The sequence below is a fragment of the Protopterus annectens genome, chromosome 7.part0 (assembly GCF_019279795.1).
Source record: "Protopterus annectens isolate FY-2018-M chromosome 7.part0, PAN1.0, whole genome shotgun sequence".
NCBI lineage: Eukaryota > Metazoa > Chordata > Ceratodontiformes > Protopteridae > Protopterus > Protopterus annectens.
In genome coordinates this window covers 691,229,447-691,246,326 of record NC_056739.1, presented here as the reverse complement: position 1 = coordinate 691,246,326, position 16,880 = coordinate 691,229,447, and the positions used below count along the sequence as shown (strand labels likewise).

Sequence of the window (16,880 nt, the reverse complement as noted above, 5' to 3'; positions counted from 1 at the left end):
TGCAGAAATGTACTTGGTTACTAACAGTGTACATTTCTGCAGATTGCACTAGTCCTGCACGGCTGGTTTCAAGCTTCCTGGATCTCACATTCACCTCATTTGCATGGATTTCTCCTGCAAATGGGGTGATTTGCATACAGGGGCTTAGCCCATGCAGGACTAGTGCAGGAGTGCTTGTGCACACCCCTGCAGGCTGTTCCTAGATTGCATGGCAGACATATTGCCTGCTAGAGCTCTGCACTAATCCTGCATGCCGTGCAAGGCATGCAGAATCCAGGGGATAGTTTATCCTGGTTTTAAGCAAGAATAGAACCAGATTTTAACTAAAAGTCTTTTATGCTGGTTTTGAAAGAAAGGAGGGTAGGTATAGACTTGATGGATGCAGGTAAAGAGTTCTAAGCTTTAGCAACATTGTACAAGTACAGACAATGTCCAACAGATTTGTTAGGATTGCAGACAGACTGGAGTTTCTGGTCACTCAATCGCAATGACTGACTGGGAACACAGGTGTATTGGATGTTTTTATTGTTGGACAGGATATAATGAACAGACCATGCTGCTTCACCCAGAATGGCCTGTATCTGTCTCATCTTGGGTTTTATTATTAACAAAGACATTGTCTACTCCCATAGTGTCTCTTCTAAGCAATACCAATATGAAAATCTTACCAACATAATGAAGCAAGCAAAAGAACATATGAAGATGTTGCTGATGAAAAGAAGGATTCTGAACAAGAAACTCCATTCAAGCCCACCTCACCCTGGAGCAAGCAGACACCTGTGTAGTCACTGTGACATGGTTTAAAATAGTGGAGAGTACTCTGTCGGCTGTGCAGGGTTATAGTGTCTTCCACATGTATAGACCAGCTATACTGCATGAGGGAAAAAGGTGGAGATGTCTCAATCTTCATCTAGAAGAGGCTCGCATTGAGGCTGGTTCTCAATCTTCATCCAGAAGAGACTCACATTAAGGCTGGTAAAGCAACAGGACATACTAAAGCTTCTTCATGTTCAAATATACATCAGAACGGTCTACAGAACTCCTTCTATGACACAAGAAAGTTATAATGCCTATATACAGGAACTGGAATCACTTAGTATTAAACCAGTATCATTTTCTTGGGTGGTCTAAATGGGAAATCTGCACTAGCACTTGTGCAAAAGCACAGAGATTCCTGGACTTGTCAATACAAATGCTCTGGAAAAACTAGTCAGACTACCTGGGGGGTGGGGGGCAACATCTTGGATCTTGTCCTTCATAATATAGGGAGCATCTTGCACCATCACTTGTGTATCTTTGTCAGTTGTTAGGTCTGACCATATAGCTACCTCCTTTGAAATAAAATTGAAACCAGAGACCTCTTCCCCTCAAGGTACCCATAGACATTTCTGTAAGAGGGGGTGGGACTGGCATAATTGATAAGGTCTTTACCTCAGAGAAACAAGGTTCAGGGTTTGATTCTGACCACTTCTTATTGGATAGACTTGTAATAGTCTGCAGATTGATAGTCTAGTATTCATGTATGAAGACTACCTACTTCTAAGTGATACATTTGCAAGTTTCAAATCACCTTTAAACCCAGTTATGTAAGCTGAATACACAGGATCACTCACGAGCACACTATACCAGCATGTAAACAGATGCACTGGTTCAACTGTACCCTGTAGGAAAAAGTGCAGGTCAAACCCCAGAAACAAACCCCTTGGTGGAAGCATAATATTAACTAGCCTTACAATAACAGGAAGAAAATTTTGACTAAAGTAGAAAGAGTAATTCCCACAGTGATACAGCTCTCATCAATGAAACAAACAAACAACTCAAGACCATAATAAAATCCACCAAAGCCAAGTTTGAAGTTAAAATAACCACCAAAGCCAAAGACAATCACAAGGTCTTTTTTAGTTATGTTTGAAATCTCAGAAGGACAAAGCAACAATGTGCTGAGCAGATTGTGAATGATGTTACCTACACTGAGATTGAAGATATAGTTAACCAACTAGCTAATAGATTATTCTCCTCAGACTTTACCCCTCTGTCCTCTCCTTCTAGTCCACAATACCCCTCCTTCTATTTCACAACATATACCTGAACTCAACTTGCTGCAACTATCACACAAGGCTAAATCCTGAAAGTATTATCAAAAGCTAAATATACTGAGCTGATGGGTTCTGACAATCTCACTGGATGTATCACGATTCAGCCACAGCTAACACGCCTGCTCAACCTTAGTCTCCATGCAGGTTTTGTACCAAGTGAATGGAGAATAGCTACAGTCATTCTCCTGCAAAAGAGAGGACCCTCCATAGACCCAGGCAATTAGACCCATAAGTTTGATTTGATTAGGCTCATATTAAAAGCCATGGAAAGACTTATAATGGAACTAATCAATAAAGACAAAGAAACCTAGACCTGTCTCAGTTTGGATTAGTCAAGGGTAGGTCACACTTACTCAACCTGATGGACTTCTTTGAAAAAGTCACCAAAGCAATCAGTGTAGGTAAAATGGTACACATCTCATACCGCTACCAAGCCAAGGCTTTTGACACAATCCCCTACTCAGACATAGTACATAAACTGAATAAACTGGGAATAAACGTCTACATCACCTACTGGATTGCTAACTGGATCACAGATAGCTTCCCCTGTTTTGATATCCTGCATCCTATGTCCACACAAGAGACCAGTCCCCATTGGATTTTCCTAGGGTTCTGTGCTGGGACCAATCCTGCTTGTCAACCATGTCTCTGAAGTAAAAGCCAATACCAAAGGGCTCTGGCTGACTAAGATTGCAGAAGACTGCAAGCTAGGAGCAGTCATTGAATCAACAAATTGCTTAGCCTTTTGCAGGAAGTTTATCTCAAACAAATAACTGGCGCTAGGATAATGGACTTACACTAAATGCCAAAAATGCATCATTGTATCCTTTCGTAAACCATCTAGCATGGGGAACTACCACACTGGCAATACATCCCTGAGGTTTGACCTAGTCATTCAGAATTTGGGAACTTATATGGACATGACCTAACTTTCAACCAACGTGTGTCCATTGTTATAAGAAAGTCCTTCAATATTGCACAGCTTATAAACAAAAGGATTGCTTCTAGAGGTATGGGGATGTCATTGCCCCCCTTTACTCAGCCCTCATTATGCCAGCCATTGACTATAATGCCCTCTTTGGCATGTATCTGTCCAGACACATGGCTCAGCTGGAATGCCCACAGAGCTACCTTACTAAAAGGATACAATGCCTTAGTAGTATATCCTACATGGACTGACCTAAAGCCCTCTCACTATACTCAGTATCCTACAGACTGCTAAGAGATGAACTGCGTCAGACAAACAAGGCATCTCCTGACCAAGTACTGATGGAAATACTGCACATCAGCAGGCCAACTGACATCAGAAATATCAGTCCAGGAATCTAAGCCTCTTCTGCAACATAAACAGAACAGCTGAAAGGACAGGTATATGTCACAGAGGATACCACTGCTTTAAAACAAACTCTCCATATATGTAAAACATCCCTGTCCATATTCAAGTGCAACTTGTATCTTCAAATGGGTAGCAGAAAATTTACCCCTGGACTTACTACTGTGCTACTAGGGGAAACAGGGAGCTCCTAAATGCTTTATTCCATGCACATGTCCCCTCATATTATCTATAGTATGATCCCAGTTATTCTCACTGGGCTAATATATAATCTTCAACCATGGGATGGGTAAAGCCAGTCTAAAACCAAATGTGATATGTTAATTCAAGCATCAGAAAGGAAACTGGCTAGGCATAAAGTGGTCCGCAAGGGCAGCTAGCCTAGTACATACCTATGAACCTAGAAAACATCTGCTAAATTATACATAGTGAAACTGATAATGAAACAAGCAGTAGTGATAAGCTTCTTGGCAGGGAAAGTGCTCATTAACTGTATGTCAGAAGCAAAGCAGAAATACCATATGCAAAATTATTTATTCCAACTATAATTCACTGTTATACATATACAAGTACGGTATTCCCTTTGTAAGCAATGTACAAATTGAGAACAATGCGTTTGTAGCTAAGAGATAATATTTATTACTGGCAACATTTATAACTGGTACCAGATGAAAATGAAGCTCACATGCTGACAAAATATATTGCATACAGAATGTGTATAATTTTAAATAATAACTCATGCAGACGTCTGTAAAGAAAGAGCAATGGAGAAGCCAAAGTAAGTTTTTAACTCAACATTGGGTATTTCTGACTGCTCATCAGTTAAGTAATCATGTTCAGCCATTTCTTATAACTAGATAATATATTCCAGACTAAAAAATGCACGCGTTTTTTAGGCTTCTATTTAATTCATACATTTGCAGCATGTTGGTCCACAGTTCTAAACTTGCCTACCCTTTTCAACAGGTGTAATGGGATCTTTTACATCCACCTGAACAACCACCAATTCAGGCAGTTTAATATCTTATGCAAAGAATACACACTCAGGATGGCAGCACCTCCATATGCTACACTGCAGTGCCAACAGCAATCGATCAATCTGGTGTGAGAATTGAACCAACAGCTATGTACACCACAGGTGAGTTTACTACCTGTCACAATATACTTATAGAAGGTAATGCATGGCTTTCTTTCCATACCTGTTAAAGTTTTCTTGCACCAAATTTTGATTCATATACTTCAATTCTGACTCCAGGAACAGCATTAATGGCACAACAGTCTGTAATAATAAGCAAATGGCAAATTAGCATACCATACTGCAACATGCACTTCTTCAGCTCACAAAGAGGAGCATTTTGAAATGAATTTAATTTGGCTGAAGCATATTATATCACATGCAGAAATATCATGCATATTTGCCGCAGTCTTTAATCTGTTGGCTAAGTAATGCAGTCACAAAGTGGGTACTCTATACTTCTAAGTGGAATAAACAAGCCTGTCCAAATGGAATAAATGGAACAGAAAGAGCTTCAATATTAATATATTCATTAACATTACTGTAACATATGAATTGCTAGAAATAACTAATAAATGTGAACTGCTTCCATTAGGTATAATAAATAAAAAACAAATAATGCTAAATGTTAACTCTTTAAGTGGTTTCTTAAGAATATTTGCAGGAGGAAGGGAGAAGGAAAGGTCCTGTAAGGTAGCCAAGGGGGAGGAATTCCCTGCTTACAATATCAAGCAAATGTTCATTTGAGTTGCTGCAGTACATTAGATTTGCTAAGATTAATCACATCTTGTTTAGATGAGATGCAAATAACCATAATTAAAACAGCTAACAACAATTTTAATCACAAACTCAAACCATAGCTATTAAAAATTCACAAGGCAGCTGGTTTACAAAGGGGCAAGCCTTCTGATTTCTGATGTAAGGCTTTGATCTGACACCCCTGATCTCTATGTACATTAACTCAGAGGGGAAACAAACTCAAAGAAAAAGGAGAAGATTCAAAACCAGCCCAAAATTCACATTTTCCTTAATCCCTGACTCTCATGGCTGAAACACAATGCAAATAATCTGAGACAGTCACAGTTCTGGTGTAGTAAAAATGCTGAAAACATAAACAATCTAATCGTTCTTTTGCAGTAGTCTGTGCTATGATAAAACTCCACATGATCAAAGGCAGTCTTCCCAGAAGATTTTGTCCTGCAAACTACAAATACTGCTGGATTAGTATGTGCATGTTGGGGCATTCATTCCATACTGCAGATGTCATGTCCACAATCACAGTTGTGATTGGTGACCACACCATGTGACATGGGTAAGCCCATATTATCCTACAGTGAAAAGCAGCACTTTTAATTGGCTAAAGTCAGTCTTAAAACACAACTGTTTTATATATGTGCACACACACACACACACACACACACACACACACACACACACATATAAAATTAATACAGGTTAAACACTTAGCCTCATAAGCAATGCCAACATCATTGCATGTATAATACATTGGTCGGAAAGGGACCTAATATATAAACCCTCCAAAAAAAAAATGTCCCCTTTCCAGTTTCATTTTCTCTTCATCCCCTTTGAACAAACATAAATATTTAGTTTGTCTTATTAAAGAAGCCTTTCTGCTGCAGCACTATTCCCAGTATTTCTGGACCCCTGTAAAATTATGTTGATTTTCTCCTGCAAGCAGAATTATACCATATCACATTCATGGAAAACACAAACTCATTTTCTACTTACAGTAAAAATCTTATCTATACAGTACACTGATGGCCAATATCTCTCATGGATTACAAAGACAATACCATGAAAGTGTAAGATTTTCTGAAATCATCTGACTATATCTAGAATTAAAACAGACCCTTTGGAACATGTTTACACTGTTTTATTGAGGACACAAACCCACTTTGGTGCATAATTTTAATATGTGCAGGGATGCCATACTTACGTCCTCAAGTGGGACTGAGTCATTTGCAGATGCTAGGTTGTGTATATGTCTGTTGATATCTGCATGCAGCTAGGAGACAGAGAATAAAAAAAGCTAATTTAGAAAAAAGACACAGAGAGTTCTTATTTATACAATGACAATACAGTGATTGTTTTTATACCTCCCTCACTTCCATGACTTGAGAGATTTTCATACAGATTACCCTGCAATTTCAACAGAAGGCAGAAGCACAAAGAGACCTGAGACAAATCTAAGTAGGAATAAACTGGAACATTTGTTCTGCAATTAGATGAGTGACATCACTTCAGCCTGGAAGGCAAAATCATATTTGGTTATACATAAACTGCATAGAGGTGGTATGTGATAATGGCACATACAACAGCTCTACATAGTTCATAATGGAAGAACACCATTGGACATGTTCATGTGCTCTGACATACCCAGACAAGTCTAGAGATGGAATAGTGATGCAAATGAAGCCCTACAACAGAAGCTATGATTCACAAACATATAACCTATATACCAGCGTGAGCCTGTGTACCTGTCATAAACTAGTTAGACTAGTTAGTCATAAACTAGTTAGTCAGTAATGTCATGGGTAGAAAATGGAAATGAGGTTAGAAAAACTGCATTTCTAAAACTAATTTGCAAATTATTACAACTGAGAAATAACCGTCATGAGAAAGAAAGCATTCTTTCTAAAATCAGTCTGCAAATACCTTAAGCTGAAAAGTAACTTTCAGAGCACAGCACTAAATAAATGACTTTGCCAGTTATTGGCTAGCTTCAGAGCCCCCCTTTTTTTACAAGGTAGTTAAATGCATAATTAAGCCTAAGTATTACTTAGACTGCAGTTATAATCAGACTTGAATATTAGGCTTCAATTCATCAAAGATCTGCACTACATTGATAGCACCTCCTGCATCATCTGCAAAAACATATAACTCCACTGTGATTTCCATTGTTTAGTCTAACTACTGTATGCACTACAGTTAACACAATACGAAAATTACCTAGTTACACTGTTAAAGGGCAAGAATGGCATCTCTTAATGCTTAAATAATCTATTATTAACTATTTCCTCATTCAGCTAATAGGATCCCTTGTTACTGGGGAGGGAGATATCATATGCCAGGCACTAAATTCTGTCCATTTCACCCAGGTTTAGATCCCATCATCTGTCTGATGCAGTAAAATGTATACTCTTTGCAACAGTCTTGGGAAAAGCACATTCACTCTCAGTGTGTAAGTTAAATACTTATGCAGTTTACAACTGGAGAACTCGAGATCACACTACAAGAAAAAAAATGTTGTGTATTTGTCTCAGCCAGTCTTGGAAAAGAGTGAGAAAGACATTGTCATGTTACAGTATGCTTAGCTCTGTAAGGTTAATTGCAATTGTCTAACATAGCTTGAGAGCCACTGCATATCTCATGTGTAGTTCAGCCTCCCTATATTGATGAGTTATGAGTTAAGTAAATTCTGTGAATCACCAATTAATGTCCTTAGATTATTACTTGCCTGGTGTTTCACACCGTAGAACTGCCTAATGTTTATGAAAGTACAACTGGTGACCAACATCAGCAAAATCAATTTCCCAGCAGCCAATGTCCCAGAAACAATGATACATGAACAACATTACCAGTAAATGACACAAATCTCTAACTTGGGTAGACAATAGCTGCCAAGGAAAAAATTGTTAGGCGGCACAATCAGCAGGTGCAGATGGTGTGGGAGTGCAGTGTCAGCCCTTTTGTGGTCATGACTAAAGTAAAGTGCTCAGTGTATGGTAGTTATTGTAGCAAGCCCACTTTTTATTGGTTCACCCCAACTCAGACTAGACCTTTTATTTTCCTTTCTTATATTTTTGTCCTCAACTCTGAATTGGGTAATGCCAGTTTTGGAAACTGGGGAACTGTACAGGGGCCAGATGAACAACCAAGCCATGGTTCTGAAATGACACATCACTGCACAAAATATAACTTTTAATGAAAGGATGGAAAGGCATATCCTGTTGCTAAAAGCAGAGCCACAAACACAATGACACAAACATACATGTCTAAACTCCATCACAGTGAGACCAAATAAAATGCATTGGAGGGGAAATCTTCGTCAGATCCTTTCAATAAAATATTATACAAACTAAAGCAGGGAGAAAAACATTCTCCAACGAGGTTTTAATGTATAAGGAGAGCTCAGTAGCAAGTCTGCAACATTACAACAGCATATAAAGCTATTTTGATGCAGGGATAGAAAAAAAGAAACAGCTACCATCTTGCTTTGTACTCGTCAAATATGAGTATTTAATGTGCATCAGCTAATGAAAGAAATTAAAATGAAATGAAGAAAAATTAAAATTGTTAAAGTAACTGCAGTAGCAGTTACAGAAGCTGAGGTCCCATTTTACTTTTCCTTACTATCCACATTACTTAAAAAGCTGTGGGAAAATAGATATAACTAATGTATTTAACTGTGTCAAGAGGATGTGTGTGTGTGTGTGTGTGTGTGTGTGTGTGTGTGTGTGTGTGTGTGTGTGTGTGTGTGTGTTTATATGTGTGACAGAAACAGTGTGTGTGTGTGTGTGTGTATGTGTGTGTGTGTGTGTGTGTGTGTGTGTGTGTGTGTGTGTGTGTGTGTGTGTGTGTTCATAAGACAAAGTGTATGCATGCCCATACTTCTCAACTTATTTCCTCAAAAAGTATGGACAGGTGGCCAAGGATGAACACAGGATAGCAGCAGATTTCTTCAGCTCCACCAATTTCATTACATTGACAGGAATTAATTACTTAAAAATTAATTTTTGAAGTAATTTTCTTTCTAAATATGTTTGTTTTATATAGTTCTTGAACTATATCTAAAAAAGAAAGGAAATCTTAATAATATTCCTGTCAGAAATTACTTTGGAAATTTTCCTGTCAGTTTATCAGTCTGAAATGAGTTCCAGTAAGACAAATTCTCAAGACTCCAGCATCAAGAAAGAACTTCAGTCTCTGATAATTATAGTCCAGCAACTTACTGCTAAGATGGATAAAATGGATACTAAAATAGACACTTTCATAGAAAAACTACAAAACAAATAGACTTGTTACATATGGACCTGCAACAACAGAAGATCCAGATGACAGGCATAGAAGAAGCTGTGAATGACATGGAAAATAGAATACAAGAAGAGGAAATCAACATCGAAGTTTCTGCTGAAACAAAATACACATTTACAAACAAAGCTGGATGACCTGGAAAATAGATCTAGGCGCAATAACATTAGGATTTTTGGACTGCCAGAAAATATTGAAGGTAACAATATTACTTCTTTTTTAACAACATGGCTCCCTAAAGCTTTAGATTTACCAGAAGCATTCTCTTTTGGTATCGAAGAGCATATAGATCTATAGCTAATACTAACTCTAACAAAAACTATCCTAGATCAGTTATAGTTAGATTTCTATCATCTTTTGATAAAGAGATGGTTCTTAAATCTGCTTGGGCGAAAGCTCCTGTTAAGATTAATGAAACAACTGTGCGTTTGACAATGACTATTCTTCCATGGTATTAGCTAAAAGAAAAGTTTTTCTGCCACTAATAAGGGAGCTTAAAAAAGCACAGTTTAAAACATACCTTCTGTTTCCTGCCAAGCTTAAAATCTTCCTTCCTGATGGTCCTAAAATTTTCGATGACTTAGACTCTGCTTTACTGTTCATCAAAAAAAATAAGATTTTGGAAAAAATAGAAGAAATGGAATGGGCTAGTCCTTCGTTAAAGAGACTGGCAACTGAAACTTCGTGGAAGACTTCAGAGAAGAAGAAGAGACTAAAAAACAAATGATTTGTACTATGTTTTTTTTTTCTCTTTCATCATTTTATTTTATTATTAATCTTTTTAAATATAGTTCCTGCATTTGCAAGAAGCAACAAATATTTTGAAAAAGATTTAATCAAAGTTATTCTCTGTGTGCAAAGAAATGTTTTGTTTCATAACTAGTCAAAATATCTGGAGATTTAATGGCAAGCTGTGATTTAACTTGTTTCTCTTTCTGAAGAGGAAAAATAAGGTCAGTAATTTGATACATTTTTTTCCTTTAAAAGTTTATATGTTCTTCAAATGCTATTCCTAATTATACTTTCTTGATTACACTGCTTATGCTTGTTTGTAAATAATATGTCATGCTTTAACTAATAATAATTAGAACTAAATAATAGTAAATAATATGTTTTATTTTTAACTCTGTTAATATAAACAGTAAGTAACATTCTATTGTATATACTTCTTATAGCTTTCTCTTACATTTTTTATTTCTGCCTTACACCCTTTTACTTTCTACTCTCTTTTCTTTTCTTTATTAATATATAGAAATGCTTTTGATCATATAGACACAGTAAATAATAAGATTTACATAGGAGTTGAGTTGGGACAAAAATGTTGAGTTTTGTTACTTATTAATAATTTTGGGCTTGATTTCACTTACATAGAGTCTGTAATAACCTGTAGAATGCATTGTGAAGGTTTTGTCATGTTTTGATGCATTTACACTGCTAAATGAATGTTTGTCACTAGTTTTTAATAAGTTTCCTGCCAAAATGTTAAGAGAGACGATCTGGGATGTGGGCTGTCTCATGCACAGTGTCCATGAGCTACTTCAAAAGCTTCAACTCTCAGAATTCTCACAGAGAAGCTGAAAGCAGCTAGTCTCACCTTTGACCTAGATATCACACTGACACATCACAGATACAGGAATGACACTACCTAATTATACTTTCTTGATTACACTGCTTATGCTTGTTTGTAAATAATCTAACATGCTTTAACTAATAATAATTAGAATTAAATAATAGTAAATAATATGTTTTATTTTTAACTCTATTAATATAAACAGTAAGTAATATTCTATTGTATATACTTCTTATAACTTTCTCTTACATTTTTTTTATTTCTGCCTTACACCCTTTTACTTTCTACTCTCTTTTTCTTTTCTTTATTCATATATAGAAATACTTTTGATCATATAGACACAGTAAATAATAACATTTACATAGGAGTTGAGTTGGGACAAAAATGTTGAGTTTTGTTACTTATTAATAATTTTGGGCTTGATTTCACTTACATAGAGTCTGTAATAACCTGTAGAATGCATTGTGAAGGTTTTGTCATGTTTAGATGCATTTACACTGCTAAATGAATGTTTGTCACTAGTTTTTAATAAGTTTCCCGCCAAAATGTTAAGAGAGACAATCTGGGATGTGGGCTGTCTCATGCACAGTGTCCATGAGCTACTTCAAAAGCTTCAACTCTCAGAATTCTCACAGAGAAGCTGAAAGCAGCTGGTCTCACCTTTGACCTAGATATCACACTGACACATCACAGATACAGGAATAGCAGATTAATAATATGTGTTAAAAACCTATGTCCCAAACATATACATTACTATAACTCATTTAATTCATCTGATTGACAAGCATAAATAATTTTATAACTCTATACTGATGTGATATATTTTAAAGCAGTAGTATAGCATGTTTGTAAAATCTGGTTACTAAAATGTGTTTGCTGTGCATTATTTTGTATAAAGCAGACAGATTTATTGAAGGGACAGCAATGTAAGATGGTGCTCAGTAAAGATACAACTCAGTGAGATCAGATATATATATATATATATATATATATATATATATATATATATATATATATATATGTATGTGTGTATGTGTGCGTGTATGTGTGTGTGTGTGTGTGTGTGTATGTGTGTGTGTGTGTGTGTGTGTGTATGTGTGTATGTGTATGCATGTGCATATATATATATATATATATATATATATATATATATATAGATATAATATGTGTGTATGTGTGTATGTATGTATATATATATATATATATATATATATATATATATATATATGTGTGTGTGTGTGTGTGTGTATGTAGATATGTATATAAATGTTTCTGAGAATCTGCTTAACTATGAAGTATGATTTATAACAATTTCTATGAATACAATATTTTATTCTATTGGCAATAATGAGTTTGAGTAAATGCTCATATACAAGCAATTCAAGGTTTTTTTGGAAGCTGTTAACTGTATTTACATGACAGAAAATAGATGCATCCTAATATATGTAATGTCTGAATCATATTAGCCAAAGTTTTTGATTTAAATGAATGTTAGAACTTATTTTCTCTCCTCTTGATTTCTAACATCAAGATTATTTGAATGCTATTTGAATACAAGTGTTTTATATTACATGGATGTATATAGTAGTATGAACAGTTTTTAAAAAAAAAAAAAAAAAAAAAAAAAGGTTTATTTTAGTTTATATGATGCTGTTTTACCAAATGTGTAGTCTTGTCTTGCTAGATAATTGAATTGAAAACTGTTAACTTCAGTTAAATATAACTAGTATTAAATTGATAAGGTGGTAGCTGACGTACTGCTGCTTAGGGTAGGGGTTAACTTGAGTGGTAAATACTACTCTAAGTTGGAGTTTACAACTCCAGGCTGGATGCAAGGTTTAATCCTTACATTATTTTCACTTGTTCATTGTTATTTGTATATAGTTTTGACATCCACAATATATTTTGTACATTCATTGTCACTACAAACAAAATTGAATCCTATACTAAATCCCATAAGAGATTCAATAAATACAGCTATATTTAAAGGTACACCTAAAGGAGGAGATGTAACATTACTTATCTTGTTATTTGTTATTTTGATCATAAGATTCTTAAGTTTTAAAATACCAAATGACATATTTAAAAGGAATTTCTTTAAACATTAATGGATTGAATAATCCATGTAAAAGGGCAAGCCTAATAAGATACATTAATTTACATAAGGCCAACTTAGTCTTCCTACAAGAAACTCATCTCTTGAAAAGATATTGATAAACTAGCCACAAACAAATATACAGTATTGGTTAGTTCAGAGCACACTCAGAAAAAGAGGAGTGGCTATTTTATGGAATAAAAGTATGCCCATTCCTAAAACCATTAAGTCTTATCAGGATGACAAAGGAATGTTTTGTATGGTTACAATACAAATTAATGGGAAGACTTACACTTTAATTAATGTATATTGGATACCTGGAATTGGTATTAATAGAGTGAAACATCATCTTGATAAGATCATATCATTCTCTATAGGAGATATTATTTTAGCTGGTGACTTTAATTGTATACTACATGAAAGTGATACTACCACTATAGGAAAGAGAAGAATTACATCTAATGCAAAACATTTAAAGGATTTTGCTAATTCTTATCATTTGAATGATATTAATAATCAGATAGATTCAAAATCATTACCATACACTTTTCTAACAGATACAAAACTTATTCAAAAATAGATAGGGTCTTTATTTCTAACCAGATGGTAACAGATTTAATTAATTCCAAAATCATTTCATGTCCTATATCTGATCATAATTCAATTGTTTTTGAATTCATGATAAAAATACTCATAATGTTCAGATCAAAAGGATACCAGCATACTTAACTCAACTAAAAGACTATAAAGAATATATACTTTCAGAAGTAAAACATTTTTAGACATAAATAACACTCCTGAAGTCTCCATTGTTTATGTTTGGGATGCCTTAAAATCATATCTATATGGACAAAGTATCAGATGGTATAATAATAAAAGGAAATCTTGGGATAAGGAATTGTTAGATATTCAAAGTAAATTAGACTCTTATAAACATAATAATAAAGAAAATATTATGGACAAGAAAGTTATTGAAGAAATAAACAAACTAAATGAGAAATACAAAGAAATTTTAACTCATAAAGTTAAAATAACTTTAGAGAAATACAAGTTTTTGTCTTATTCAATAAACCCCAAATACTTACATAGACTTAAAAATAAAACAAAAAGGTTGAATAAACAAAACCATATCAAAGAAATCTTTTCTCTAAGGAAAAGAAGAATGTTTCTAGTATACCAGAAATACTAGATTAATTTAGAAATCACTTTCACAAAATTAACCATAATAATATTAACATGGAACCTAAAGATAAAATAAAGGAGTTTATAACCACAAATATGAATAAAAAGCTTAATAAACAGCAGATTAAACTATTGGACAAGAGTATTTCATATACAGAAGTTATTACACAAATAAATAAGCTTAAATCAACCAAAGCACCGGTAATGATGGTATTATACCAGAGATATATAAAATCCTTTCTAAAATACATATTCATTAATACATAAGGTTTTTATTTTGGCCCAAACTGAGTTAATAACCCCCCCCATCTTGGCAATATACATTTATTTCGCCAATTTTAAAACCTAATAAAGATCCAACTAGATGTTCTTCATATCGCCCATCTCATTACTTAATGTTGATTATAAAATGTTTATGAATATCTTTGCTGATAGATTGAAGACAATCATTCCCGGCATTATAGATATAGATCAGACAGGTTTCATTGTAAATAGAAATACTTTTGATAATATAAGAAGAACTTTAACATTAATAGATTTTGCAAATAGGAAAAAGAAAGATTTAACACTTATTAGTCTTGATATAAGTTCAGCATTTGATTCAGTAAGTTGGGACTATCTGTTTACCTTAATGAAGTGCACAAACTTCTCGGATGCATTTGTAAATCTAATTGAACATTTATACAAAGGAACATTGGCTTATATTAAGGTAGGAACATATGTTTCACAAAAATACCCATTCTTAAAGGTACAAAACAAGGATGTCCACTTTCTCCACTATTATTCACTTTAGTAATGGAGCCTTGGGCTAATTTGATCAGAAACAGTACTGACATAGAGGGTTTTGAAATAGATGAAAATACAACATCCAAAATTCAACTTTTTGCAGATGATGTTCTAATTACATCAGCAGGATCTAATTCTTCTATACAGTCTCTATTTGATAACATGATGAATTTTAAAAGTATTTCTGGTTTAATATTCAATGAAGAAAAAACTAAAATACTACCTATATATACACGAAAAAATATTCTCATTAGTGATTTTACTAAATATGTACCCAATTCAGGTCAGATAACTTATTTAGGTAAGATATTAAATCTATTATATATAATAATTATAATACCTGTTTTCTTAATATACAAAATCTTTTTAATACCTGGAATAATATGTTTTTTACTATGGAGGAGAGACTTACAATTATTAAAATGATAATATTCCCCAAGATTTTATACTTAATACAATCAATAATACTTCCACCTACAAAAATAATTATCAAGAAACTGAACACACTAATGTTAAATTTCTTATGGGCACCTAATAGACCTAGGATTGCATTAAAAAAACATACTAATAGCTGGTCTCAAGGGGGTATTTCTTTTCTAGACTTTAATTTATATACTATCTCTTCTATTGTAAAAGTTATTACTTTATTAATAGATCAGTCATATGTCACAAAATGGAAAGATTATTGGGAGCTAATTAGCATACACTTCATGAAAATCTCCTCTGCAAAACATATACTGTAAATAACTCCATGTTATGGTTACTAAAGGAATTTTGTACCACCTATTACACCTAAATATGGTGTAACCCATTAAATATTATTATTATTAGTTATCGTGAACATTATATTCATGCACCTAAGTATAGGGAATGGAATTTTATTGTAGATCCTATAATGTATACTCAGGGTATGCTTTTGTCATCTACTTGAAGGAACTCATTTAGCTATAGATAATGATCTAAAGTACTGGTATCAGTTGATATCTGATAATAAAGTTAAAAAATTCTAGATCTTAAAAAGAAAGAATTTGATCTTAGAGAAACTTGCTGGTTAGGAGGTTCAGACCTTTAGACAAATATCTCATTAATAAAATAGATTTAATGTCTATAACTGTTAAAGAATCTATTCCAACACTGATTGATTACTTGATATTAAATTTACAGCAGCCAATATAGAAACAATGATAACATGAACAACATTCAGTAAAGACACAAATCTCTAACTTGGGTAGACAATGGCACTTATTAATGGTCATGACTAAAGTAAAGTGCTCATATATGGAAGTTATTGTAGCAAGCCCACTTTTGACTAGTTCACCCCAAATCAGACTAGACCTTTTATTTTCCTTTCTTATATTTTGAATAAATAAAGGTAATCCAGTTTGTAAGAGATGTAATGTAGAAATTAACAGCTGACTGGGCTGATATGTTTTATGACTGTATAACTGTGAAAGAATACTGGAAGTCATATAAAATGCATTGGATGGGCTCTTTACAGATACTTTCAATAAAATATTATACAAACAAAGCAGGTTAAAACCTTGTTTTAATGTAATTGGAAGCTCAGCAGTGGTCTATTACAACAGCATACTAAAATTTTGATGCAGATATTCAGATACACCTCCTTCGTACTGAATTCAAAAATGTTATGAATATAGTGTGCCATGGAAATAAACACAATTAAAATGAAATATGAAGAAAAAATTAAAATTGTTATTGTATGGTAATTTACAAATTTGTTACTATCAAAT

At 34.0% G+C, this 16,880-nt stretch overlaps 1 protein-coding gene across 1 annotated transcript in view; it reads right to left on the bottom strand.

Moving 5' to 3' along the window:
• The window catches only part of UNC13D (unc-13 homolog D), a 1,205,501-nt gene that overhangs the window by 165,926 nt on the left and 1,022,695 nt on the right, over positions 1–16,880 (bottom strand). Inside the window, exons 24-25 of the mRNA XM_044077226.1 lie at positions 6,402–6,470; positions 4,629–4,708 (exon numbers count right to left, since the gene is read on the bottom strand). Of these exons, the coding sequence (XP_043933161.1) occupies positions 4,629–4,708; positions 6,402–6,470 (149 nt within the window). The remainder of the gene's footprint in view (positions 1–4,628; positions 4,709–6,401; positions 6,471–16,880) is intronic.